The sequence below is a fragment of the Gopherus flavomarginatus genome, chromosome 12, assembly GCF_025201925.1.
Source record: "Gopherus flavomarginatus isolate rGopFla2 chromosome 12, rGopFla2.mat.asm, whole genome shotgun sequence".
Taxonomy (NCBI): Eukaryota; Metazoa; Chordata; order Testudines; family Testudinidae; genus Gopherus; species Gopherus flavomarginatus.
In genome coordinates this window covers 1,762,383-1,789,387 of record NC_066628.1, presented here as the reverse complement: position 1 = coordinate 1,789,387, position 27,005 = coordinate 1,762,383, and the positions used below count along the sequence as shown (strand labels likewise).

General features: G+C 59.5%; 2 protein-coding genes and 1 long non-coding RNA gene across 3 annotated transcripts; 2 read left to right on the top strand and 1 right to left on the bottom strand.

Moving 5' to 3' along the window:
* Window positions 1–763: 763 nt before the first annotated feature.
* Window positions 764–10,226, top strand: PRRT1 (proline rich transmembrane protein 1). Its single transcript, XM_050919694.1, has 5 exons — window positions 764–821; window positions 7,593–7,733; window positions 7,831–8,018; window positions 8,849–9,019; window positions 9,814–10,226. The coding sequence occupies exons 1-5, from the start codon at window positions 803–805 to the stop codon at window positions 9,988–9,990; spliced, it is 696 nt and encodes a 231-aa protein (XP_050775651.1). The 5' UTR covers window positions 764–802; the 3' UTR covers window positions 9,991–10,226.
* Window positions 10,227–21,361: 11,135 nt separating this feature from the next.
* Window positions 21,362–23,129, bottom strand: FKBPL (FKBP prolyl isomerase like). The gene is made up of 2 exons (XM_050919656.1): window positions 23,065–23,129; window positions 21,362–22,477 (listed from the first exon to the last, which is right to left on the bottom strand). The coding sequence occupies exon 2, from the start codon at window positions 22,381–22,383 to the stop codon at window positions 21,466–21,468; it is 918 nt and encodes a 305-aa protein (XP_050775613.1). The 5' UTR covers window positions 22,384–22,477; window positions 23,065–23,129; the 3' UTR covers window positions 21,362–21,465.
* An 813-nt stretch (window positions 23,130–23,942) lies between these two features.
* Window positions 23,943–25,923, top strand: LOC127032425 (uncharacterized). Its single transcript, XR_007768804.1, has 3 exons — window positions 23,943–24,005; window positions 24,180–24,269; window positions 25,654–25,923. It is a non-coding gene; the product is annotated as an uncharacterized LOC127032425 (long non-coding RNA).
* The last annotated feature ends 1,082 nt before the right edge of the window (window positions 25,924–27,005 follow it).

Below are 27,005 nucleotides of genomic sequence, written 5' to 3'. Positions count from 1 at the left end.
TGTGGGGCGGGAGTGAGGGGCACCGCAGGGGTGGGGTCAGGGATCAGGAATGAGGGGCAGCGGGGGGGCAGGGGCTGCGGGTCGGGAGTGAGGGGCAGCGGGGGGGCTAGGGGCTGCGGGTCGGGAGTGAGGGGCACCGGACGCGCTGGGGGCTGCGGGTCGGGAGTGAGGGGCAGCGGGGGGGGCAGGGGCTGCGGGTCGGGAGTGAGGGGCAGCGGGGGGCAGGGGCTGCAGGTCGGGAGTGAAGGGCAGCGGGGGGCAGGGGCTGCAGGTCAGGAGTGAGGGGCAGCGGGGGGGCAGAGGCTGCGGGTCGGGAGTGAGGGGCAGCGGGGGGGAAGGGGGCTGCAGGTCGGGAGTGAGGGGCAGCGGGGGGCAGGGGCTGTGGGGCGGGAGTGAGGGGCACCGCAGGGGTGGGGTCGGGGATCAGGAATGGGGGCAGCGGGGGGGCAGAGGCTGTGGGTCGGGAGTGAGGGGCAGCGGGGGGGCAGGGGGCTGTGGGTCGGGAGTGAGGGGCAGCGGGGGGCAGGGGCTGTGGGTCGGGAGTGAGGGGCAGCGGGGGGGCAGGGGGCTGTGGGTCGGGAGTGAGGGGCAGCGGGGGGCAGGGGCTGTGGGGCGGTTGTTCACGCTCCATCTCTCTGGCTGGCGGGTCCCTGTCTCGGCAGCTCAGGCGCTGGGGGGGGGGGATCCGGGTACCAGCTCTGTTGGGGGGGGGCGGTGACGCTGTAGCCGCTACCGCTAGTTCCCCCCGCCCCCCCAGCCCGGCTGCTTCGCAGAAGAGACGAGCGGAGCCAACCCCCGCAAGATGAGCTCCGAGAAAACAGGTGAGGGGCTGGGGGGCCGGGAGGGATTTGGGGGCAGTGGGGGTGGGACATGGGGGGTGTTGGGAGCAGGAATGGGTTGTGGGGGGAGTGGGGAGAGGGCAGGTTTGGGAGGAGCAGGAATGGGGTGTGGGGGGCACAGGGAAGGGGCAGGAATGGATTTGGGGGAGTAGAGATGGGGTCATGGGGGGCAGGTGAGGGTGTGGCAGGAATGAGGTGTGGAGGGCACAGGGAAGGAGCAGGAATGGATTTGGGGGAATAGAGATGGGGTCATGGGGGGCAGGTGAGGGTGCAGCAGGAATGGGGTGTGGAGGGCAGAGGGAAGGGGGCAGGAATGGATTTGGGGGAGTACAGATGGGGTCATGGGGGGCGGGTGAGGGTGCGGCAGGAATGGGGCGTGGCGGAGTGAGGCGGGGGCAGGGGTGTGTGGGGAGTAGGAATGGGATGTGGAGGGCAGAGGGAAGGGGGCAGGAATGGATTTGGGGGAGTACAGATGGGGTCATGGGGGGCGGGTGAGGGTGCGGCAGGAATGGGGCGTGGCGGAGTGAGGCGGGGGCAAGGGTGTGTGGGGAGTAGGAATGGGATGTGGAGGGAGAGAGGGGAGGGGAGAGGGCAGGTTTGAGAGGAGCAGGAATGGGGTGGGAGCGGGGAGGTGGCAGGTGGGAGTGCAGCAGGAATGGGGTGTGGGGGGCAGAGGGAAGGGGGCAGGAATGGATTTGGGGGAGTGGAGATGGGGTCATGGGGGCAGGTGAGGGTGCGGCAGGAATGGGGTGTGTGGGGCAGACGGAAGGGGCAGGAATGGATTTGGGGGAAGTAGGGTTGTGGTCATAGGGGGCGGGAATGGAGGGCAGCGGTAGTAGGGATGGGGAATGGGGGTAGGTGGGGGCATGAATGAAGGGGTGGGAGTGTGCGGGGGATGGTGATTGAGGAACGGGTGGGTTGGCATGTGTAGGAGAGGGGATGGAGGACATGGGGGCAGATCAGGATGGAGATGGAGCGAGTGGGGATGGGGGAGTGGGCATGCGGGGTGGGTTTGTGTGTGGGCACATGGGGGCGGAGGTGTGGGGGGGAACGGGATGATGGCAGAACAGGTGGGGGAGCAGTGATGGGGCGGGCAGAGCAGGGGATGATGGGAGAACAGTGATGGGGTGGGCAGAGCAGGGGATGATGGGTAACAGGTTGGGGAGCAGTGATGGGGCGGGCAGAGCAGGGGATGATGGGTAACAGGTGGGGGAGCAGTGATGGGGTGGGCAGAGCAGGGTATGATGGGAGAACAGGTGGGGGAGCAGTGATGGTGCGGGCAGAGCAGGGGATGATGGGGGAACAGGTGGGGGAGCAGTGATGGGGTGGGCAGAGCAGGGGATGATGGGTAACAGGTGGGGGAGCAGTGATGGGGCGGGCAGAGCAGGGGATGATGGGTAACAGGTGGGGGAGCAGTGATGGGGCGGGCAGAGCAGGGGATGATGGGTAACAGGTGGGGGAGCAGTGATGGGGCGGGCAGAGCAGGGGATGATGGGGGCACAGGTGGGGGAGTAGTGATGGGGCGGGCAGAGCAGGGGATGATGGGTAACAGGTGGGGGAGCAGTGATGGGGCGGGCAGAGCAGGGGATGATGGGTAACAGGTGGGGGAACAGTGATGGGGCGGGCAGAGCAGGGGATGATGGGAGAACAGGTGGGGGAGCAGTGATGGGGCGGGCAGAGCAGGGGATGATGGGTAACAGGTGGGGGAGCAGTGATGGGGCGGGCAGAGCAGGGGATGATGGGAGAACAGGTGGGGGAGCAGTGATGGGGCGGGCAGAGCAGGGGATGATGGGTAACAGGTGGGGAGCAGTGATGGGGTGGGCAGTGCAGGGGATGATGGGAGAACAGGTGGAGGAGCAGTGATGGGGTGGGCAGAGCAGGGGATGATGGGGGCACAGGTAGGGGAGAAGTGATGGGGTGGGCAGTGCAGGGGATGATGGGAAAACAGGTGGAGGAGCAGTGATGGGGTGGGCAGAGCAGGGGATGATGGGAGAACAGGTGGAGGAGCAGTGATGGGGTGGGCAGAGCAGGGGATGATGGGTAACAGGTGGGGGAGCAGTGATGGGGTGGGCAGAGCAGGGGATGATGGGAGAACAGGTGAGGGTGGGGTCATTCCCCTCCCGACACAAGCCGACACCTTGTTCCCAGGCTGGCTCTGCCCAGCTCCGGCTCCGGCTCCCGGCCAGGCTGGGGTTCAATCCCCTGCCGGCCTGAGGATCCCGGGGGGGGCATGTTTGGTTCCCGTTGTCGGTGTCTCCAGCCGGGGACACGTCCCCCCCTTGCTGGCCGTGCTCAGCTCATGGACCGAGCTCCTGGGGGGTCTCGCGTTGAGGCCGATTTCTAACCCTTTCATCATCCCGGGGGCTCCTCCCCGAGTGCCCCACGTCCCCCTCAAATCGCAGGCACCAGAACGGAGCCAGGCTCCAGCCAGGGGAAATTCCCCTCCCGGCTCCTACCCGAGACCCCCCAGCACGTCCCAGGACAGCGTTCGCCCCTCGCCCCAGCGCTGCCCCGGCTGATTCCCCACCATCGCCCGCAGTCGGGGTCGGCGGCCCTGCGGCCCCCAGCCTGGCCCTACGGCCGCCACGCGCTGCTCCTCCGCGGAGACGTTCACCCGGTGCCGGATTGACATGCAGATTGTTGGCTCCGGCACAGTGACCCTGCGCCCCACCGGACCCTCGGGATCCAGGCCCTGCCTCTCCGCTGGTTCCGCTATCCGGGGTTGTGTCGTCGGCCTGTTTTATCCGTCACCGTTTTGTGTTTTCTCCCAAGTCATTGAGAAAAATATGAATGAGCAGAGGGCCAAGAACGGATCCTTGCGGGACCCACTGGACACCCCTGGCTGGGTGGGGCGTCCCCGTTTGCAGGAACATTTTGAGCCGGTATCTAGCTAGCTAACGATGATGCTTGGGCAAGGCAAAGTTATGGGGGGAGCGGGAATGCAAAATGCTCTTGAGCCCCGCGATGGGCTCCGAGTCTGCCGTGTCCAGCATGAAGCGCGTCGTCTGGATGCACAGGGGGCTGTCCTGGATGCCGCAGGCATGGGTGGCCTTGGCCCAGAGAACCGCGCCCCACCTGACTGTGGGCTGCTGGCGACAGGGGAGCCCAAAGCCAGGGCCTTGGTGTGGGAGCTCCCGGGGGCGGCTGGGGCTCCCTCCCAGCCTGTCCACCCCGGAGAGTTGCTGCTGGGGGCGTGCAGCGCCGTCCTGGTGGGAGTCCTGCTACACTCGGGGGCAGGTGCGTCTCCTATCCCGGAGCAGTGCCCTATTTCTCGCACCAGTCATGGGTGGCAGCCCACAGACTCTTCAGGTCCTCCTCAGCCTTTCACAAGTCACGGCCCTGGAGGCCACGCAGACGTCAGCGGACATGAGCCGGCTGGAGACGTGTTCGGCAGGTCCGTGGTGGATGCGCTGGACGTGGTGCCAGCCTTGGGAGAGTCTGGTTTGCTGGAATCTCCAGGCGCTTGGTGGTGGCCCAGAGCCACCTGGAAACATCAACCTCAGAGCATCAGCTCAGTTTCCACAATGACAACCCATCTTCGAGGAAGAACCCGTGATATCTTGTCAGCCGACCGGTGTGCTGGCTGGTGCCACTGGCTGCTGTCAGCTCACAAGGGAGCCCCGGTTCCATCTTCTCCTGAAATCCATTCTCAGTGCGCGTAGCGAGGGCCAGCACTGGTCAGTGGGTGCTTTGCTTTGGGCGGAAATCTGCCGGAGCGCCGCGCCAATGGTGTTCCGCCCTAGGCGGGAGGCTCTGTGAGAATTTGTGACGCTGCTGAGAGCTGGCTGCTGGCGGTGGCTGTCTCTTCACCTTGGCTTTCCGCCACCTCGCGGGTATCACGCACGACGAGTGACATGAAGAGGCCAACCAGTGCTGGCTCGTGTCTTCCCAATTCCGTAGTACTTCTGGGGCTTCCTTGTCAAAGCCACAGGCTGTGCCCTGTTTTCACTGACTTCAGTCAGGGCTTTACTGTTTCATGCCCCGAGAATGGCTGGCCCCGGTGTTATCCAGGCTGAACTGCACAATGTCGTGCGGGACCAAGGTGGACGCCTCACGGAAGGCTGAGTGGCTCTCCAGCCACGGATGAATATCACATCCACTGGCCTTCTGTTCCTTGTTCACAGCGGCACTAAGAGTAGGCTGGGCAGACAGCGAGTTTTGCTTTTTGATAATATCCAGGTGGTTTTTAATTTTGAAAATATTTCCATCAAATTACATATTCACATTTGTGCAACACGATGGGTTTGAGGCATTTGGTAGTGTTCACCGATTTCAGCGTTCACAGTTGCAGGTAACGATCAGGGCAGTCAGACAGTAATTACGGAACGAGCGTAGAGGTTACGATTCAAAAACTTCAAGCTTTGTCACAAGGAGGCGGGAGGTAAATTGTTCTCCTCAACCTCTGAGGACGGGACAAGGTCTCTGATTCTACGATTTACAAGCATTAAAACTGAAATCGCCAACATCATGCCAGAATATCCAAAGTCAACGTTCTTAAAGCAAACTCGATTCAGTTCTCAAGCTGCATTTTTTTACTTTGGCTGTCTGCACATTGTGTTTATGATCAGTGGAAATATCTGTTCATTGGTTTGTGTGTGTGGTGAAATCGCCATTTACCAGTGGAAATAGGATCCTTCCAAGACGAACTATCACTTTTATCAACCAGCTTTATAACCTCATCACAAAAAGATATCAAGTCAGTTTGAGAAGATCTACTTCCCACAGCCCCCTGTGCAGTGGCATTAATACATTACGCTAGTTTAGTGCTTTATTAATGGAGTCCCCATATCCCACGTTTCATTCTCTTGCCTGGGATCAGTGTCAGGTGATGGGTCTATAATTACTCAGGTCATCCCATTGACCCTTGTTAAATATCGGCACAACATTAGCATTCTCAGAATCTTCTGGAACTTCCCAAGTGCCCAAGACATGTTGGATATCAGCATTAACAATCCAGCGATCTCCTCAGCCAGCTCCATTAAACTTCTTGGAAGAAAGTTATCTAGACCCACTGATTAAAAAATGTCTGACTTTAGCAGCTGCTGTTTAACATTGTCCTGACTACTAGTGGAATAGAAAGTGATTCTTCACCATGATCATCTGAGACGACAACATCATTTGGCTTTTTTCTCAAATAGAGAACAGAAATATTTATTGAACCCATCTGCTTCATCTGCACTATTATCAATAATTCTACCATTTCCATCTAGCAATGGACAAATAGCATTGTCAGGATTCTCTGTAATGCTAATATATTTCAAATACTCCTTATTGTCCTTAACTCTGCAGCCAAAGATTTCACCTTGTGTCCTTTCGCTTCCCTTATAAATTTGCTACAGTTCCTAGTTTCTGATTCATATTCATTACTATCGGTTTCCTCTTGTTTTATTTTATATAGCTGCCTACACTTCCCCTCTAAGCCTGGTTATTTTTTTTAACCAGTTCGGCCTCCTTTCCCAATTGTGGCTGTTTGGGCCTCTAGCAAACAATTCCTAATGAACATTAATATTTTTCTGATGAAATTCTTCCTGCCCGCTGCTTTGCCTCATCATGGCTTTCGGCGTTGTGAAACGCTGCCCACAAGCACTCAAAGCGCTGTGCACACATTGGGGTTCGACTTGGAAGCCTTGGGGGCTTGACAGGGGGTGGGGTCTCCCAGCCCCAAACACAGCGTTGTAGCACAAGCTAGACCCAGGCTCTGAGTCTCGCTGATTTTTGCCATCTAGCCGTAACCCCTAATGCCACCCCTCCTCCACGTCGGCCCACTCCAGCCTTCTGCCATAGCCCCAGCCCAGTGATTTCTACCCCCACTCGTGACACCCCCGAGCTGTGCTCCATTAACCGGGGCTGGGGGCAGGGGCCGTGGGGGAGTCCGGGGCTGGGATAGCAGGGGATTGTGGGGTGGGATTGAGAGGCACCAGCAAAGCTTTGGGTGTGTGTGCGGGGGCGTGTCATGCATCCATCTCCCCCCCCACACACACATCCTGGTTCTCTCTATCTCTCGCTGTTTGCTCCCCCCGCTCCCCCAGGCTCTGTGTCTCCTCTATCTCCCTCTATAAATAGACCAAGCGACCAAGGAAGGTGACCTAAAAAATGAGAGCGGCACCGGATGGGTGCTCACAAGAGAGAATCCCCGGGAACCAGTGCCCCCCATTCTGGGGTGGGTGCCCCCGGAGCCCCCCAGGACGAGGGGGCCCTCGGTGTTTGTGCATAGGGGGGTGCTGTGCATATAGAGGGCACTCTGGGTGTGTATATAGGGGTGCTGTGCATAGGGGGGTGCTGTACATAGAGGAGTCACTCTGGGTGTGTATATAGGGGTGCTGTGCATAGGGTTGCTGTACATAGAGGGGTCACTCTGGGTGTGTATATAGGGGTGCTGTGCATAGGGGGTGCTGTACATAGAGGGGTCACTCTGGGTGTGTATATAGGGGTGCTGTGCATAGGGGGTGCTGTACATAGAGGGGTCACTCTGGGTGTGTATACAGGGGTGGTGTGCATAGGGGTGTGCTGTGCATATAGAGGGCACTCTGGGTGTGTATACAGGAGTGCTGTGCATAGGGGGGTGCTGTACATAGAGGGGTCACTCTGGGTGTGTATATAGGGGTGGTGTGCATAGGGGGGTGCTGTACATAGAGGGGTCACTCTGGGTGTGTATATAGGGGTGCTGTGCATATAGGAGGCACTGTCTGTGTATGTATAAGTGGGTGCTGTGTATATAGGGGGGTCTCTAACCTTACCCCCTTTCTTTCCCAGGCTTACCGGACTCTGGGCCCCACACCTCCCCCCCTCCCTACAATGCCCCACTGCAGCCACCCCCTCCCCCACCCGATGCCCCCAATAATGCCCCCCTCATCCCCGGCTACAGTGACCCACCGCACCTGCCCCACCACTCTGGCACTGCCACCCTGCCCCGCCTCGGGGGGGCCGCCACCCTGCCCCGGCCGCCCCCCACCTCGGCCACTCTGCCCCGGCCCCCCCCACCACCACTCAGCCACCCTGCCACGCCTGCCCCCCGACCCCTACATGCAGGAGACCCAGTTCAATGCCCCCCCCCAGGGGTACATGGTCCAGACGCACCCGCCCATGGGGACCCTGCCCATCGGGGGGTACATGCACCCCGGCTACCCTGTGCAGCTGCAGCCCTGCACAGCCTACGTCCCTGTGTACCCCGTAGGCACAGTAAGTGAGGGAGTCCTGGGAAAGGGCGGGGCTTCCCTGGAGTGGGGCTTCCCCCTGCTGCTGGGGGCGGGGCTTCGTTCTGCTGGTGGGGGAGGGGCTTCCCTGGAGTGGGGCTTCCCCTGCTGGTGGGGGCGGGGCTTCCTTCTGCTGGTGGGGGCGGGGCTTCCCTGGAGTGGGGCTTCCCCCTGCTGCTGGGGGCGGGGCTTCCCTGGAGTGGGGCTTCCTTCTGCTGGTGGGGGAGGGGCTTCCCCGGAGTGGGGCTTCCCCCTGCTGCTGGGGGCGGGGCTTCCGTGGAGTGAGGCTTCCCCCTGCTGGTGGGGGCGGGGCTTCCTTCTGCTGATGGGGGCGGGGCTTCCCTGGGGCGGGGCTTCCCCCTGCTGGTGGGGGCGGGGCTTCCTACTGCTAGTGGGGGCGGGGCTTCCCTGGAGTGGGGCTTCCCCCTGCTGCTGGGGGGCGGGGCTTCCTTCTGCTGTTGGGGGCGGGGCTTCCCTGGGGTGGGGCTTCCCCCTGCTACTGGGGGCGGGACTTCCCTGGGGTGGGGCTTCCCCCTGCTGCTGGGGGGTGGGGCTTCCCTGGAGTGGGCCTTCCTTCTGCTGCTGGGGGCGGGGCTTCCGTGGTGTTGGGCTTCCGCCCGCTGCTGGGGGCGGGGCTTCTCTATGCTGGTGGGGGCGGGGCTTCCCTGGAGTGGGGCTTCCCCTGCTGCTGGGGGCGGGGCTTCCCTGGAGTGAGGCTTCCCCTGCTGCTGGAGGCGGGGCTTCACTCAAGTGGGTGTGGCTTCCCACCTGGCTGTGGACTCCTGTTTAACTCACTCTCTCTCTCGACCCCCCCAGCCGTACCCCTCCGGCAACTCTCCCCCAGGGGTCTCCCCCCCGCAGATGCCCCCAGGAATCGCCATCCTGGAGCCGCGCCGGCCACCCCATGACTACCTGCCCATTGCAGTGCTCACCACCATCTGCTGCTTCTGGCCCACGGGCATCATCGCCATCATCAAAGCCGTGCAGGTTGGCAGGGCGGGGCTGGGGGCATGTGGGGGGAGTGGGAGATAGGGGGCGAGGGGGCTGATTTGGGGTGCAGCAGAGGGGAGCTGGGATATGTGGCAGGGCAGGGGACGATAGAGAGGGCAGGGGAATGGGGGCATGGGGGTGACAGGGTCAGGGGGTGACGAGCGAGCAGGGGAATGGGAGCATGGGGTTGATAGGGCAGGGGAGATGGGGAGAGCAGGGGAATGGAGGCTGTGGGGGTGACGGGGGCAGGGGGTGATGGGGAGAGCGGGGGAATGGGGAGCGTGGGGGTGACAGGGCAGTGGAGACGGGGGAGTGGGGGAATGGGGGCATGGGGGTGACGGGGCAGTGGAGACGGGGGAGCGGGGGAATGGGGGTGTGGGGATGATGGGGGCAGGGGAGACGGGCGGAGCGGGGGAATGGGGGCATGGGGTGACGGGGCAGGTGGTGTCGAGGGGAGCAGGGGAATGGGGACCGTGGGGATGCCGGGGGGCAGAGGTGATGGGGGGAGCGGGGCAATGGGGGCGTGGGGGTGACAGGGCAGTAGAGATGGGGGGAGTGGGGGAATGGGGGTGTGGGGGTGATGGGGCAGGGGTTGTCGGGGGAATGGGGGCGTGGGGGTGATGGGGCAGGGGAGACGGGCGGAGCGGGGGAATGGGGGCGTGGGGGTGGCAGGGGGCAGGGGGCGCCGGGGGGGGATGGGGGCGTGGGGGTGGCAGGGGGCAGGGGGCGCCGGGGGAGCGGGCCAGCGCCGGGAGCACACCGAGTCCCCCCCAACGCCGTGTCCCCCCCAGGTGCGGACGGCCGTGGCGCGGGGGGACATCGTGTCGGCCGAGATCGCGTCGCGCGAGGCCCGGAACTTCTCCTTCATCAGCCTGGCCGTGGGCATCGCCGCCATGGTGCTGTGCACCATCCTGACTGTCGTCATCATCATCGCCGCCCAGCACCACGACAACGACTGGGACCCCTAGCCCCGCCCCCAGCCCCGCCGGCCCCGCCCACCGCCTGCCCTGCCTAGCAACCGGGCCCCGCCCACTGCCTGCCAACCGGGTCCGCCTAGCACCATGACAATGACTGGGACCCCCTAACCCCGCCCCCAGCCCCGCCTAGCAACCGGGCCCCGCCCACTGCCTGCCAACCGGGCCCGCCCAGCACCATGACAACGACTGGGACCCCTAACTCCGCCCCAGCCCCGCCTAGCAACCGGGTCCCGCCCACCGCCTGCCAACTGGGCCCGCCCAGCACCATGACAACGACTGCGACCTCTAGCCCCGCCCCAGCCCCCCGCCGGCCCCGCCCACTACCTGTCCTGCCTGCCAACCAGGCCCCGCCCAGTGCCAGCCTCACCTGCCAGGCAGGCTGATAATCCCCTGCAGGCCTCGCCCACCAGCCCCACAGTCCCTTGGGCTACCCATGAGGCTTTGCAAGCCCTGCTCTAGCCAGCGACACCCACAATCCCCTGCAGCCCCTCCCTCTCCTGGCTCCGCCCCTGCAAAGCCCTGTATCCATGCAACACCCCCCTTGCCCAGCAGAACCTTTCCCATGATCCTCTGCAACCATTGCCTCCCATCCCTCCCCGCTGGCATCGTTGGCTCCGCCCCCTCAGCAGCCCCACAGCCCCCCCCAACTGAGCAATTCCCATAGTCCTTTGCAACTGTCATTCTCCCCCTCAGCACCTGGGCTCTGCCCCCTGGCCTCACCCCCTCCAATGGAATGCTACCCATAATGCTTTGCAGGCACCGTATCCCCCCAATCCTGGGTCTGATGCCACGCCCACACTACTAGGCCACACCCATTGGCTCAGGCCACGCCCGTCTTTCCCTAAATATATTCCTGAGCTTCCCCATCAGACCACGCCCCTCCATATCAGGCTCCGCCCCCTCATCCCCCCAATAGCTTCATGCCTTGATTGCTCCTCCAAAGCCCCAGTTGGCTTCTCCCCAATTGGCTCTGCCTTCTTCAGAACAGGCTCCGCCCTCTTGCTGCCCTCTGGCCTTTCCCCACTGCCCCACCCCTTTTAGCCCCTCCCCTGTAAACATTTTGCTCCAGATTGGAGGGGGGGGTGCAAACCCCAATATATCACAGAACCCCCAGCTGTACGTTGCAGTGAAATAACCCCCTTGCCAAGGTGTGACCTCCAGCATGAGCCCCCCCAAATCTGTGACACAGCCCCCGCTACAATGAGACCCCTCTTTTCCCACACCCCCAAATGAGTGATGCTACCCCTCTGGGATGCTACCTCCGCCCCCCTATGGGGGGTTCCTGGTTCGGGGGACACTGGGGGCAGGGAGACGAGACGTTTGAGGGTCCAATGCTGCATTTCTGGGGTTCAGGGTGTTTGAAGTCTGGGGGCAGAATCACTGGGGTGAGAGAGACACTGTTCATTATCAGGGTTCCCCTAAGTCACCCCCACCCAGCACGCTGCCCCAAAGCCTAGACATCTGGGGAGCCCTTGCAGTGACCCCAGAACAGGACAGGTGCGCTGGGCTAGCGGGGGGGCTGTGGGCTGGGAGTGAGGGGCGCCGGCAGAGCTGGGGGGGTGCAGTGTTGTATGGTCCTCATAGCCCCCCTACATGGCCCTGGTCCCTGTGCGATCCAGCCCCCCGATTCCTCTCCCCATTGGATGGCGACGTTCCTGTTTGCAAGTCACCCGGGTTAATAAATCTCTATTGATAATGACGCCAGAGTCCTCCCTGGCCCTGGCCGGCTGCATGGGAACTGGGGTGGGGTGGGGAGGGGGGACTGGGATTGGGGCAGGGGCCTGTCTCCTCTAGGGGGCGCCGACTCCCATCCGGCCCCAGGGTGGGGATTGGCTAAGGGAGGGGAATAGCGGGGGGGGGGTGTTACACTCCCATCACAGGCGACAGAAGGAAATTTCGAAGCCCATAGCTCTGCCTCCCTGTTCCCCACCCCGTCTCCCACCTCCTGCCCCGATATCCCTCCCTCAGCCCCATTGGCCCCACCTCACTGCTCCTCACTCCCTAAGCAGCCTCCCTGTGCGGCTCCGTCTGCCCCAGCTGCCCTCCCGCTACTTTCCCTCCCTGGCTGCCGGATACCTCTTCCAGCCCCCCAAATCCCTGCCCCCATCCTGAGCCCCTCTCCCCCTCCCTCAGCTCCCTTCTCTGTGTCCCTGTAGGGCTGCCCCGCGCCGCCCCCCAGCATCCTGCAGCTTTGATGTATCCATGGTGACGGTTGCCTGGCTACGGAAGGATGGAGGGACCATGTGATGGCTCCAGGCATGTAGGGCCAGGGTGGGGGAGGCAGCTGCGGGTTGGAGACCTGTCACAGACTAACAGAGCTGGGGAGGGGGGCAGGGCTGGGCTGGCAGGGGCTGCGGGTCGGGAGTGAGGGGCACCGGCAGGGCTGGGCTGGCAGGGGATGCGGGTTGGGAGTGAGGGGCACCGGCAGGGCTGGGCTGGCAGGGGCTGCGGGTCGGGAGTGAGGGGCACCGGCAGGGCTGGGCTGGCAGGGGCTGCGGGTTGGGAGTGAGGGGCACCGGCAGGGCTGGGCTGGCAGGGGCTGCGGGTCGGGAGTGAGGGGCACTCCTGACTCCTGGCTCTCCCAGGCGTGGGGGAAGGGCTCCGAGTTGGATTTGGGGGCTGCTGAACCTCCCGCCACCTGGCCCATGTAGGGCCCCCCCCACCCTGGGACAGGCCCCATTAACCGGAGCAGCGGCTGGGGGCTGCATAGGGAGCCCTGCCGCCTGCCTGCGTCCATCCGTGACCTCTGACCTTCGACCTGAGAGCTTGATTGGCTCCCTGCTCAGCGCCTGCTGTTCGACCCAGGCTGGCCAGAGCACGACCAATGGGGCTGGCCACTTCCCGTGACCTTTGACCTACATGTCCCATCTTTCTTTGGGTCTGTCCACCCATGACCTTTGACCCAGCCCTGTCGGGGTTTGGCCAACACCCCTGACTGATGACCTCTGACCTGAAATGGCACCTGAGGCCTCAGGCCTTTGACCTGGGTGCAAGGAAATGGTACAGACCAATGTTGCTATGGATGACCTCTGACCTCTGACCCTAACCCTGCAAGCAGCATCTCGGCTAATGGGCTTGGCTGAAACCTGTCAGCCCAGCTAATGGCTGTGACCTCTGACCTGTGGTCGATGAGCCCAGGGGTCTGATTAAAGCAGGAAAAGACCTCAACTCCCAGTGACCTCTGTCATAAACAGATAGCTAAGGGTTAATGTCTCTTTCACCTGAAGCACCTGACCAGAGGACCAATCAGGAAACCGGATTTTTTCAACTTTGGGTGGAGGGAATTAAGTGTCTAAGTCTTTGTTTTCTGCCTGCCTGCTTTCTCTGAGCTTTGGAGAAGTAGTTCTACTTTCTAATCTTCTGTTTCTAAGTGTAAGGACAAAGAGATCAGATAGTAAGTTCTATGGTTTCTTTTCTTTGGTATTTGCATGAATAAGTGCTGGAGTGCTTTGATTTGTATTCTTTTGGAATAAGGCTGTTTATTCAATATTCTTTTAAGCAATTGACCCTGTGTTATATCATCTTAATACAGAGAGAACATTTGTATGTATTTTTCTTTCTTTTTATATAAAGCTTTCTTTTAAGACCTGTTGGAGTTTTTTCTTTACTTCAGGGAAATTGAGTCTGTACTCACCAGGGAATTGGTGGGAGGAAGAAATCAGGGGGCGATCTGTGTGTTGGATTTGCTAGCCTGATTTTGCATTCCCTCTGGGGGAATAGGAAAGTACTTTTTGTTTCCAGGATTGGGAACAGAGAGGGGGAGTCTCTCTGTGTAGTTTCACAGAGCTTGGGTCTGTGTATCTCTCCAGGAGCACCTGGAGGGGGGAAGGGAAAAAGGATTATTTCCCTTTGTTGTGAGACTCAAGGGATTTGGGTCTTGGGGTCCCCAGGGAAGGTTTTTCAGAGGGACCAGAGTGCCCCAAAACACTCTAATTTTTTGGGTGGTGGCAGCAGGTACCAGGTCCAAGCTGGTAACTAAGCTTGGAGGTTTTCATGCTAACCCCCATATTTTGGACGCTAAGGTCCAAATCTGGGACTAAGGTTATGACATGAGTGGCAGTGGGTGGGATATAGACAGAATCCAGAAGCCAGTAGGAATATTATATTTTTCTCTTCTCTGCTAAGGGCTTTTTAGCAGAGAGAAACAGTTGGTTTTAAAAGGGAACCAGAGAGAATTTTTTTTTTCTGCTCTCTCTGGCAGTTTGTGGCTTGCATGTTAAGCGAGAAGCCATTACCAAACTGTTGAGGGTCTTTTGTCATGCAATAGCCCTCCCATTAGGAGGCAAGTACCAGCACTTATATGCATGCAAATAAAGTGGTTTTTCTGGTTTCCCTTCATTGAACATTAGCTAGAGAGAGAAAAGGAAAATTAGCTAAAGGCACTGTTGCTAGGCAGACTTCAGGAGGCAACAGAGAACCTGCAGTTCAGAAGATAAACACCGGAGGGCACCCCAACACAAGAAAACAGGAATCATGACTTCTAAGGCAAAAATTGATGCCGAAGAACAAATCAAAGAAGCTGAACACAGGCGACAACTGGAAATAAAACAAAAAGAGATGGAGATGAAAGAAAGAGAAGAACAGATCAAAGAGGCAGCCTACCAAAGAGAACAGGCAGCCTACCAAAGAGAACAGGCAGCCAAAGAGGCAGCACACAAAAGAAAACTAGAAGAAGAAGAGGTGGCCTACCGAAGGAAACAAGCAGAAGAAGAGTTGGCCCACAGAAGGAAGCAAGAAGAAGAAGAGGCGGCCCACCGCCGAGACATGGAAAAACACCAAAAAGAAATGGAAAAACAACAAAAAGAAATGGAAAAAACAACAAAAAGAGAATGAAGAGAAGGAAAAACAGAGAAAACATGAACTGGACTTGGCAAAAGCTGGGCTGCCTGTGCCAGCCAACCCTAACAACCCGGCGCCAAATATTGCTCCACAGCACAGGAAATTTCCCACCTACAAGGCAGGTGATGACACCGAGGCCTTCTTGGAAAATTTTGAAAGAGCCTGTCTTGGGTACAACATCCCCGAAGACCAGTACATGGTAGAATTGAGGTCACAGCTCAGTGGACCTTTAGCCGAGGTGGCAGCTGAAATGCCTAAGCTGCAAATGAATGACTATAAACTTTTTCAAACCAAGGCCAGATACCGAATGGGGATAACCCCAGATCATGCCCGTCGGCGCTTCAGAACCCAAAAGTGGAAACCCGAGGTGTCATTTCCCAAACACGCCTACTACATTGCAAAAAACTATGAGGCCTGGATAACAGGAAACAACATTCAAACCTTGGAAGAACTGAACCTCCTCATACAAATGGAGCAGTTCTTGGATGGTGTTCCTGAAGACATCACACGGTACATACAAGATGGAAAACCCAAAGATCTCGCTGAGGCGGGGGAGATTGGAGCCAAATGGATGGAACTGGCAGAAAGCAAGAAAGCTACTGTCAAGGGGAACGATTACCCCAGGGGGCACACAGACCATAAACCCTACAACCGAGGACAGCCAAAGACCCCACATACCACCCAAGTAAAGCCACAGATACCCTACCCTTCAACCTCACCAGTCTCCAGTAACTCACCTCGGCCCAGTGACCCATCAGATGGAAGATGCTTTAAGTGTAATGAACTGGGACATATCAAGGCCAACTGTCCAAAGAACACCATGCGAGTGCAATTCATTACACCACCATCACCCCAAAGATCCCCAGGCCCGGATGCCTCTCAAATACCCTTGGAGCGAAGGGAAAATTTGAGAGTGGGCGGAAAGAAGGTTACTGCGTGGAGAGACACGGGGGCACAAGTGTCAGCTATCCACCAATCCTTCGTTGACCCCAAATTCATCAACCCAAAGGCCAAAGTTACAATTTACCCCTTCATGTCACAAGCTGTAGACTTGCCTACAGCTCAACTGCCTGTCCAGTACAAAGGCTGGTCAGGAATGTGGACTTTTGCAGTCTATGACAATTATCCTATCCCCATGCTACTGGGGGAAGACTTGGCCAACCAGGTGAAGCAGGCCAAGAGAGTGGGAATGGTTACACGTAGCCAAACCAGGCAAGCTTCCAGACCCATTCCTGTTCCTGAGCCGTCCACAGAGGCCCCGTCTGTGTTACCAGAGACCCAGACAGAGGTAGTGGACCCAGATTCCATGCCAACCACTGAAACAGCCACAGCACCTCCAGTCCCAGGCCCGGAACTGGAACAGCAACCAGCACCAGCAAGTGCAACCACATCTTCAAACTCAACGCCAGAGGGCGCCAGCGAGCCAGAACTGGCAGAAGCCACAGACAGCCATACCCAAAAGGCTCAGCCAGAGCCTGAAATACCCTCAGGTGCACCAGCGGAGAGCGGTTCACCAGCAACGGAAACAACCCCATCACCTACATCGCTTCCAGAGGGACCAAGTCCACAGTCTGAGGAAGAACTGGTGACCCCAGCCTCAAGGGAACAGTTCCAAGCTGAGCAGGAAGCAGATGACAGCCTACAGAAAGCTTGGGCGGCGGCACGGAGCACCCCACCGCCTCTCAGCTCTTCTAATCGATCCCGGTTTGTTATAGACCAAGGACTTTTATACAAGGAAATTCTTTCTGGTGGACACCGGGAAGAATGGCAGCCGCAAAAACAGTTGGTGGTTCCAACTAAGTACCGGGGGAAGCTCTTAAGCTTAGCCCATGATCATCCCAGTGGCCATGCTGGGGTGAACAGAACCAAGGACCGGTTGGGGAAGTCCTTCCACTGGGAGGGGATGGGCAAGGACGTTGCCAAGTATGTCCGGTCTTGTGAGGTATGCCAAAGAGTGGGAAAGCCTCAAGACCAGGTCAAGGCCCCTCTCCAGCCACTCCCCATAATTGAGGTCCCATTTCAGCGAGTAGCTGTGGATATTCTGGGCCCTTTCCCAAAAAAGACACCCAGAGGAAAGCAGTACGTACTGACTTTAGTGGACTTTGCTACCCAATGGCCAGAAGCAGTAGCTCTAGGCAACACCAGGGCTAACACTGTGTGCCTGGCCCTAACAGACATCTTTGCCAGGGTAGGTTGGCCCTCCGACATCCTTACAGATTCAGGGTCTAATTTCCTGGCAGGGACCATGGAAAAACTGTGGGAAACTCATGGGGTGAATCACTTGGTTGCCACCCCGTACCACCATCAAACCAATGGCCTGGTGGAAAGGTTCAATGGAACTTTGGGGGCCATGATACGAAAATTCATCAACGAATTCTCCAATAATTGGGACCTAGTGTTGCAGCAGTTGCTGTTTGCCTATAGGGCTGTACCACATCCCAGTTTAGGGTTTTCACCATTTGAACTTGTGTGTGGTCACGAGGTTAAGGGGCCATTACAGTTGGTGAAGCAGCAATGGGAGGGGTTTACGCCTTCTCCAGGAACTAACATTCTGGACTTTATAAGCAACCTACAAAGCACCCTCCGACACTCTTTAGCCCTTGCTAAAGAGAACCTAAAGGATGCTCAAGAAGAGCAAAAGGCCTGGTATGACAGACATGCCAGAGAACGTTCCTTCAAGGTAGGAGACCAGGTTATGGTCTTGAAGGCGCAACAGGCCCATAAGATGGAAGCATCATGGGAAGGGCCATTCACGGTCCAAGAGCGCCTGGGAGCTGTAAACTACCTCATAGCATTTCCCAATTCCTCACTAAAGCCTAAAGTGTACCATGTTAATTCTCTCAAGCCTTTCTATTCCAGAGACTTACAGGTTTGTCAGTTTACAGTCCAGGGAGATGATGCTGAGTGGCCTGACGGTGTCTACTACGACGGGAAAAAAGACGGTGGCGTGGAAGAGGTGAACCTCTCAACCACCCTGGAACGTCTGCAGCGGCAACAAATCAAGGAGCTGTGCACTAGCTTCGCCCCATTGTTCTCAGCCACCCCAGGACGGACTGAACGGGCATACCACTCCATTGATACAGGTAATGCTCACCCAATCAGAACCCCACCCTACCGGGTGTCTCCTCATGCCCAAGCTGCTATAGAACGGGAGATCCAGAACATGCTACAGATGGGTATAATCCGCCCATCTACCAGTGCATGGGCATCTCCAGTGGTTCTGGTACCCAAACCAGATGGGGAAATACGCTTTTGCGTGGACTACCGTAAGCTAAATGCTGTAACTCGTCCGGACAACTATCCAATGCCACGTACCGATGAGCTATTGGAAAAGTTGGCACGTGCCCAGTTCATCTCTACAATAGACTTAACCAAGGGGTACTGGCAAGTACCGCTAGATGAACCTGCCAAGGAGAGGTCAGCATTCGTCACCCATGCGGGGGTGTATGAATTCAATGTCCTTCCTTTCGGCCTTCGAAATGCACCCGCCACCTTCCAGAGGCTGGTACATGGTCTACTAGCTGGACTGGGAGAATTTACAGTTGCCTATCTCGATGATGTGGCCATTTTTTCAGACTCCTGGCCCGAACACCTACTACACCTGGAAAAGGTCTTTGAGCGCATCAGGCAGGCAGGACTAACTGTTAAGGCCAAAAAGTGTCAAATAGGCCAAAACAGAGTGACTTACCTGGGGCACCAGGTGGGTCGAGGAACCATAAACCCCCTACAGGCCAAGGTGGATGCTATCCAAAAGTGGCCTGTCCCACGGTCCAAGAAGCAGGTCCAATCCTTCTTAGGCTTGGCCGGATACTACAGGCGATTTGTACCACACTACAGCCAAATCGCTGCCCCACTGACCGACCTGACCAAAAAGACCCAGCCAAATGCAGTTAAGTGGACTGATGAGTGTCAAAAGGCCTTTACCCAGCTTAAGGCGATGCTCATGTCTGACCCTGTGCTCAGGGCCCCGGACTTTGACAAGCCATTCCTAGTAACCACGGATGCATCTGAGCGTGGTATAGGAGCAGTGCTCATGCAGGAAGCAACAGATCACAACTTCCATCCTGTCGTGTTTCTCAGCAAGAAACTGTCTGAGAGGGAAAGTCACTGGTCAGTCAGTGAAAAGGAATGCTATGCCATTGTGTACGCCCTGGAAAAGCTACGCCCATATGTTTGGGGACGGCGGTTCCAACTACAAACTGACCATGCTGCACTAAAGTGGCTTCATACTGCCAAGGGGAACAACAAGAAACTTCTTCGTTGGAGTTTAGCTCTCCAAGATTTTGATTTTGAAATTCAACACATCACAGGAGCTTCTAACAAAGTAGCTGATGCACTCTCCCGTGAGAGTTTCCCAGAATTCAGTAGTTAAAAAGTGTTCTTAAAATGTAGAAGTCTGTTAGTTATATACTTAGGAGTATATGTAAAGGTCTATGTGTTGTATTAATCTGTTTATTTTCAAGTTCTAGAAGGAAATCGCCGCCAGTGAGCTTCCCCACTGTCTGCAATTTGGGGGGCGTGTCATAAACAGATAGCTAAGGGTTAATGTCTCTTTCACCTGAAGCACCTGACCAGAGGACCAATCAGGAAACCGGATTTTTTCAACTTTGGGTGGAGGGAATTAAGTGTCTAAGTCTTTGTTTTCTGCCTGCCTGCTTTCTCTGAGCTTTGGAGAAGTAGTTCTACTTTCTAGTCTTCTGTTTCTAAGTGTAAGGACAAAGAGATCAGATAGTAAGTTATATGGTTTCTTTTCTTTGGTATTTGCATGAATAAGTGCTGGAGTGCTTTGATTTGTATTCTTTTTGAATAAGGCTGTTTATTCAATATTCTTTTAAGCAATTGACCCTGTGTTATATCATCTTAATACAGAGAGACCATTTGTATGTATTTTTCTTTCTTTTTATATAAAGCTTTCTTTTAAGACCTGTTGGAGTTTTTCTTTACTTCAGGGAAATTGAGTCTGTACTCACCAGGGAATTGGTGGGAGGAAGAAATCAAGGGGAGATCTGTGTGTTGGATTGCTAGCCTGATTTTGCATTCCCTCTGGGGGAATAGGAAAGTACTTTTTGTTTCCAGGATTGGGAACAGAGAGGGGGAGTCTCTCTGTGTAGTTTCACAGAGCTTGTGTCTGTGTATCTCTCCAGGAGCACCTGGAGGGGGGAAGGGAAAAAGGATTATTTCCCTTTGTTGTGAGACTCAAGGGATTTGGGTCTTGGGGTCCCCAGGGAAGGTTTTTCAGAGGGACCAGAGTGCCCCAAAACACTCTAATTTTTTGGGTGGTGGCAGCAGGTACCAGGTCCAAGCTGGTAACTAAGCTTGGAGGTTTTCATGCTAACCCCCATATTTTGGACGCTAAGGTCCAAATCTGGGACTAAGGTTATGTCACCTCTGACCCCAGTGCTCTGCCCCCTGATCCAGCACACCCCACCATCCAGTCAGCTGGGGGCTGACCTTTGAACTCTGTCAACCAGCGGCCAATCGGAAGGGCCTGACCACGACCTTTGACCTGCTCCCAACTTCATCATTTTCCTGTTTCAACAACAAAAGGTTCTTTGTATTTTAAGAAATTAATTTTATTATTGAAACTGATGAATTCTTGGGGCTGCAGACCCCCCCGCCCCCCCGTCAGTCCCTGCCCCCCCGCGAGCCAGCCAGTCCTTGCCCCATTCCCCCCTCCCCCGAGCCAGCCAGGCCCTGCCCCATTCCCGTCCCCCCCAGTCAGTCCCTGCCCCCCTGAGCCAGTCAGTCCCTGCCCCATTCCCCCCTCTCCCGAGCCAGCCAGTCCCTGCCCCATTCCCGTCCCCCCCAGTCAGTCCCTGCCCCATTCTCCCCTCCCCCGAGCAGCCAGTCCCTGCCCCATTCCTGTCCCCCTCGCCAGCCGGTCCCTGCCCCATTCCCACCCCCGGAGAAAGCCTGTCCCTGCCCCATTCCTGTCCCCCCCAGCCAGTCCCTGCCCCATTCTCCCCTCCCCCAAGCCAGCCAGTCCCTGCCCCATTCCCGCCTCCCGAGCCAGCTGGGTCCTGCCCCATTCTCGCCCCCATGAGCCAGCCTGTCCCTGCCCCATTCCTGCCCCCCTAGCCAGCCAGTCCCTGCCCCATTCCCACCCCCCGAGCCAGTCTCTGCCCCATTCCTGCCCCCAGAGCCAGCCAGGCCCTGCTCCATTCCCACTGCCAGAGCCAGTCCCTGCCCCATTCCCACCCCCGAGCCAGCCAGTCCCTGCCCCATTCCCTGCCCCTCTGAGCCAGCCAGTCCCTGCCCCATTCCCGCCCCCTGAGCCAGCCAGTCTCTGCCCCATTCCTGCCACCAGAGCCAGCCAGGCCCTGCTCCATTCCCACTGCCAGAGCCAGTCCCTGCCCCATTCCCACCCCCGAGCCAGCCAGTCCCTGCCCCATTCCCTGCCCCTCTGAGCCAGCCAGTCCCTGCCCCATTCCCACCCCCGAGCCAGCCAGTCCCTGCCCCATTCCCTGCCCCTCTGAGCCAGCCAGTCCCTGCCCCATTCCCACCCCAGAGCCAGCCAGGCCCTGCCCCATTCCCTGCCCCCCTGAGCCAGCCAGTCCGTGCCCTGGGGATGGGGGGAGCTGGCGCGCCCTAGAGGGGAAGGGCCCCTGCCCCACCGCACACGCACGCTCAAGAGAAGAGCTTGCTCATGGCTCGGGCCAGGCGGGCGTCCCGCTCCCGCGCCCGCTGCCCCACCCTGTCCAGCTCCCTGCGGGCGGCCGTGTTCCCTGGCTCGGCCGCCAGCAGCCCCCGGAAGTCCTCGGCTGCCCCCTCCAGGTCGTTCATGGCGGCGCGGGCCAGGCCGCGGCGGTAGCGGGCCTTGGCGTGCTGGGGCCGCAGCGCCAGTGCCTTGGTGCAGTTGCGGGCGGCGTGGGCCGGCTGGGCGAGCCGCAGCTGGCAGGCGGCCAGGTTGGCGTGCAGGTCGGCCCGCAGGCGGGTGTGCTCTGGATCTGGGGGGGCCGGGCCGGCGGCGATGGCCAGCTGCAGGGCCCGGGCGTAGCGCCGGGCAGCCGCCCCCACCTCGCCGGCCCGGTAGCGCTCCGAGCCGCGTTCCTTGTGCCTCAGGGCCAGCGCCCACTTCTCTGCCGGGTCCAGCTGCCAGGGCTCCGGGGCGGGGGCGAAGGAGGCCAGGTGCAGCCCCAGGACAGCTCCGCCTGGGGCCCACAGCTCGGCCCGCTCCCCCGGCACCATGGTCTCCAAGCAGGCGTCCACCAGGCCGTCCCAGGCAGCATCCCCCTCCCCCAGCTGCAGCTGGGCCCAGCAGTCGGTGGGGTACCCCAGGGGTGCCCCTGGCGGCGCCTCCAGGAAGACCTGGCACAGGGCGCCCAGCGTTGGCTTGTCCAGCTCTGCGCCCGGCCGCAGGATCCGCTTGGTGAAGGCACCGTCTGGTGCCACCCAGGTGTCCGCCGGCTGATTGGGCACCTCCAGGTTCTCTCTCTGGTCTTCTGGCCCCGCGCCCCGGGGCTCAGCGCCTCTGCTGGCACCACTCATCCCATTGGCCGCTCCGCCGCCCTCTGCCTTCCCATTGGCCACTGCTGCTGCCTCCATCTGCCCTCGGCCAAGCGGGGAGTGCGGGGCTCTGGCACGGCACCCCCACAAGGTGAAGCCAGGTGGGGCCGGGGGCTTCAGGGATGAGCAGCTCCTGTGAACCAGAGGGCAGGGGGAACGGGTCAGAAAGAACCCAGGTGTCCTGGCTCCCAGCTCCCCCCGCCAATCTGCTAGACCTCCCCAGAGAACTCAGGAGTCCTGGTTCCTAGCCCCCCAGTAAACCTCTAGATACCACACCCCCCCCAAAGAACCCAGGCGTCCTGGCTCCAAGGCTCCCCCCAAGAAAACCCAGGCATCCTGGCTCCCAGCTCCCTCCCCTAATCTGCTAGACACCCACCCCTGCCGAGAACCCAGGCATGCGGGCTCCTAGCCCCTCCCCTCCAGAAAACCCAGAAATCCTGGCCCCCGGCCACCCCTCTAACCCAGTAGATCCCCCCATAAAAGAACCCAGAAGTCCTGGCTTCCAGCCCCCCCCCAACCAAGCAGATCCCCCCTAAAAGAACCCAGGAGTCCTGGCTCCAAGCCCTCCCCCCTTACGAGAACCCAGGAGCCCTGGCTCCAAGCCCTCCCCCCACAGAGAGAACCCAGGAGTCCTGGCTCCCTCCCCGCGCTGTGCTGTCTGTCTCTGCCCTGCGCCCTTGCTCCTCCCCCCAAGCTGTGCCTCCTTGCCCCCCCCCTCACCCCAGGCGGGGGGCGCAGACTGGGGGGATCCAGCTGCTCTGGCCCCGCTCCTCTGGCCTCCCCCCACTGCCCCTCCTTGTCTTTGCATCACTTCCTGGGGACGGCCCCTCGATTAGCCAGGCTGAGCCGTCTGGGGAGGGGCCAGGCCCAGACCCCCCTGCCCCCCACAAAGAAAGGGGGGGATGGGACCCCCTGCTCCATCAGTTTGTTAACAAGCAGCACACGATGTGGGGGGGCTGGGGCGCAGCTGGGGGGGCGGCGCCCAGGGATCAGGGGATTGGGGCTGGGCGCCGGGGTTGGCCGAACAAGATGGCTGCCGGGGACGGACCCCGCATGGGGGGGCCCTGGGTTGCAGCTGGGGAGATCTGGGGGCACCCCAAGATTGAGGGGGCAGAAGGGGTGCAGATGGGGATGGGGTGGAAGGGGCTGTTGGGGGATGGGGCAGAGGGGTGGGATTTGGGGGTGGGAGAGGGCAGGAATGGGGGGACAGGGAGGGTGGGTTCTGGGGTGCAGGGGTTGGGGGGTAGATCGTACCCCAGCTGTGCAAGACCAGGGGGGAGGGGAAGCAGGAGTGGGAACCCCCCGGGGGCCAGGGCAAGATGGGGTTAAGGGAGGGGAGACCGTGCCCCTAATTCGGGAGTGTGAACCCAGGTGTCCAGGGAAGATGGAGTTTTTGGGGGGGCTCTGTACCCCCTAATTCAGGGTGAGGGAGGGATGCGAACCCAGGCATCCGGGAGAGACAGGGTTAAGTGTTCATTAGTTCACCCCTTGATGCAGGGGCACGCGCGGGGGGGGTATGAACCCAGGCGTCCGGGGGAGAGGGAGGCCAGCAGAGGGGGCAGCGTTGAAGACTACATTTCCCAGAATCCCCTGCTCTCCCTCCCCCTCCCGCTTACGTCAGCGCCCAGCTGGGTCCGGCATGGTCTGACTGGTCATTGGGGGTGCGTGGGGCGCCCCAGGACAGAGGGGGAGGGGGACCCGGGGGGGCTCTAGACTGGGGCTGGGGGGAATCCGAGGGGCGGGAGGGTCCTGGCGAGTGGGACGGGGGGTGAAAGAAGGGAGTGCATTGCGCCCCCAGATCACCCCTCAATGGGTCCCCGCCTCTCTCCCAGCAGCTTGCCGCTATGTGGGGCGGCAGATCGCCTCGGCTCTGCGTCGGGACGACCCTGGGGCGCCCCTGCCCCCCAGCCGGCGCAGGGACCTAGGTAAGTGCACCCCCTTTCTTCGCTCGTGGGACCCCTGTCCCCACGCAGCCCCCTGGAAGCAATCTGAGTCCCTGTGGGGTGTCCCACCTCTGTGAACTTCCCAGTCTGCCCTCGAAGGATCCCCAGTTCTGCACCCTAAAATCCCCTCCTCTGTTCCCAGGAAGCTGCCCCTCTACTCCTGTACCCCCAAACTCCCATGCCTCCTTGTTGCAACACACCAACTCTTGGGGTCCCCAGTTCATGCCCCCAAATGGCCCTGAATTCCCTCACTGGATCACGCCTTTATCAGCCCCGCAAACTCCCCCATTCTCCCCATAGGTTAATTTCTAATGCTGAACCCCACAAACTTCCCCTGGATACTTAGTAGGTACCCGCTTGTCCAGCACCCCAATTCATCCATAATACACCCACCGGGCACCCCTTTATGCAGTCACCCCTAAACAAGAGAATGAACCCCACTGGCTGGATCCTAAGTTCACACCCCAAACTCCTCCACCTCCCTACGGCTCACCCCCAAAACTCCCTGATCTGCCCTTCCAATATGTAGCTGTTCTGTACCCCCATTTGGCCGTCACCTTGTCCTGCACCCCAGTTTTCACTCATTTTGTCCCCCAATCCCTTCTTGATTTTGTGAGGGGCCCCTTTGTGCACCCCCAAAGTCACTGGTTTTGACCTCCCCATATTCTCCTATCTATGGGCAGAGATTCCCCCTTTTCCGAACCTCCAAAATTCTCCATATTCATAAAGGGTCTTCCTGGATCTACCCCCCCGGCCAGGTCTCTTTGTAGAGATTCTCCCTCTTCTGCACCTCAAAACTGAAGCTGTACCCCAGAATCCTTTAACATCTTTCTGGGGCCCACTGGCCTGTTCTGCATCTATTCTGTAGCCCCAAATCTTTCCATAATTTGGGGGAGCCTCTTGTTCCAAACCCTCAAACTGACCTACACCCTCCAGATCTTTGTTGGGGTTACCCACTCTTGTATACTCTGATTTGTGCTCTCCCTGCACCACAAAATGCCTCCTAATCTCTGGGTTCCCAATTCTGCACCCCAGAATCGCTCCACATCTTTGCAAATGCAACCCCTTGAGGTGTCTGTAATCGTAGTCCCTCATATCCTGCCACATCTGGAAATCACCTCTGTCCTAGAATCCGAAACTCCCTGTTCTGCTCTTTGCATGCACCCCAAGATGTTCACTGCTTCAAGATGCTAGCTCCTAGCACCCCCCACAATAGATTGGTGATTTCTGGGGGCCCTCCAATATATTAGGGGAGCACATCCCATTGGGAGACTGACAGGGACAATATTGGGAGACAGTGGATTTTGGGGGTGCCTGTTAACACCACAAGTAACTCGCTAGGCACCCCTCTTTCTTCCCCCCATAGGTGACAAGAAAGATGTAACCCCCCCGGCCAGCGGTGGCTCCGTTGGACTCTATCCACCAAGGCACACCCCCCTGCTCCCAGCAGAACGGGGGGCATCGGGGCGGCCTGCTTGAGGCTCACAGTGGGGTTGGTGGGGGCCAATGACGGTTCATCTGGCAACTCCCAGAGTCGTGGGCAGCGGACGGACCCGAGACACCGACCCCCTCCCCGACCTCACTGTACCCCAAAAAGGAATTCAGAATAAAGAGGTTTTGGAGGCCACTGTGGAAAGGAGCCATCTGAGGGGTTCTTAGTGGATTGGAGCTGCTGGGGGCCTGGCCGGCTCAGGGGGGCAGGGAATGGGACACAGGGCCTGTCCCCTCTAGGGGGCGCCAGCTCCCACCCAGCACCAGGGCAGGGACTGGCTGGCTCAGGGGGGTGGGGAATGGGGCAGGGGCCTGTCCCCTCTGGGGGGCGCCGGCTCCCACCCGGTCCCAGGGCAGGGACTGGCTGGCTCAGGGGGGTGGGGAATGGGGCAGGGGCCTGTCCCCTCTGGGGGGCGCCAGCTCCCACCTGGTCCCAGGGCAGGGACTGGCTGGCTCAGGGGGGCAGGAATGGGGCAGGGACCTGTCCCCTCTGGGGGGCAATGGTTCCCACCCGGCCCCAGGGCAGGGACTGGCTGGCTCGGGGGGGTGGGGAATGGGGCAGAGGCCTGTCCCCTCTGGGGGGCGCCGGCTCCCACCCGGTCCCAGGGCAGGGACTGGCTGGCTCAGGGGGGTGGGGAATGGGGCAGGGGCCTGTCCCCTCTGGGGGGCGCCGGCTCCCACCTGGTCCCAGGGCAGGGACTGGCTGGCTCAGGGGGGCAGGAATGGGGCAGGGACCTTTCCCCTCTGGGGGGCAATGGTTCCCACCCGGTCCCAGGGCAGGGACTGGCTGGCTCGGGGGGGTGGGGAATGGGGCAGGGGCCTGTCCCCTTTAGGGGGTGAGCTGATGATGTCATGCAGCCTTATGACATCACCATTTGTGCTGGTGGCATAGTGTGATGTCACAGAGGGAGGGTGGTGATGTCAGCATATGGGATGTTGATGACATCACAGCAGGCTGTGACCTCACCCACCGGCTCTAGCCTATAGCTGGGGGCCGGCCAGGCGGGAACGAGGATGCGGGGGCGGCTGAGTCCCTCTGGGAGCCGGCCTGGGGCATGAGGCGCTACTAGCCCTTTAAGGGGGCCCGGAACTACATATCCCAGGAGGCAGTGCGAGACTGCGCACGCGTAGCACGGACACGGCGGGGGAGCTGGGAGGGGTTTGTGCGTCTCAAAGCTACGCATGCGCCCTTTGGAGACCTATCCACGCGCCGCTTGTCCACCTCGC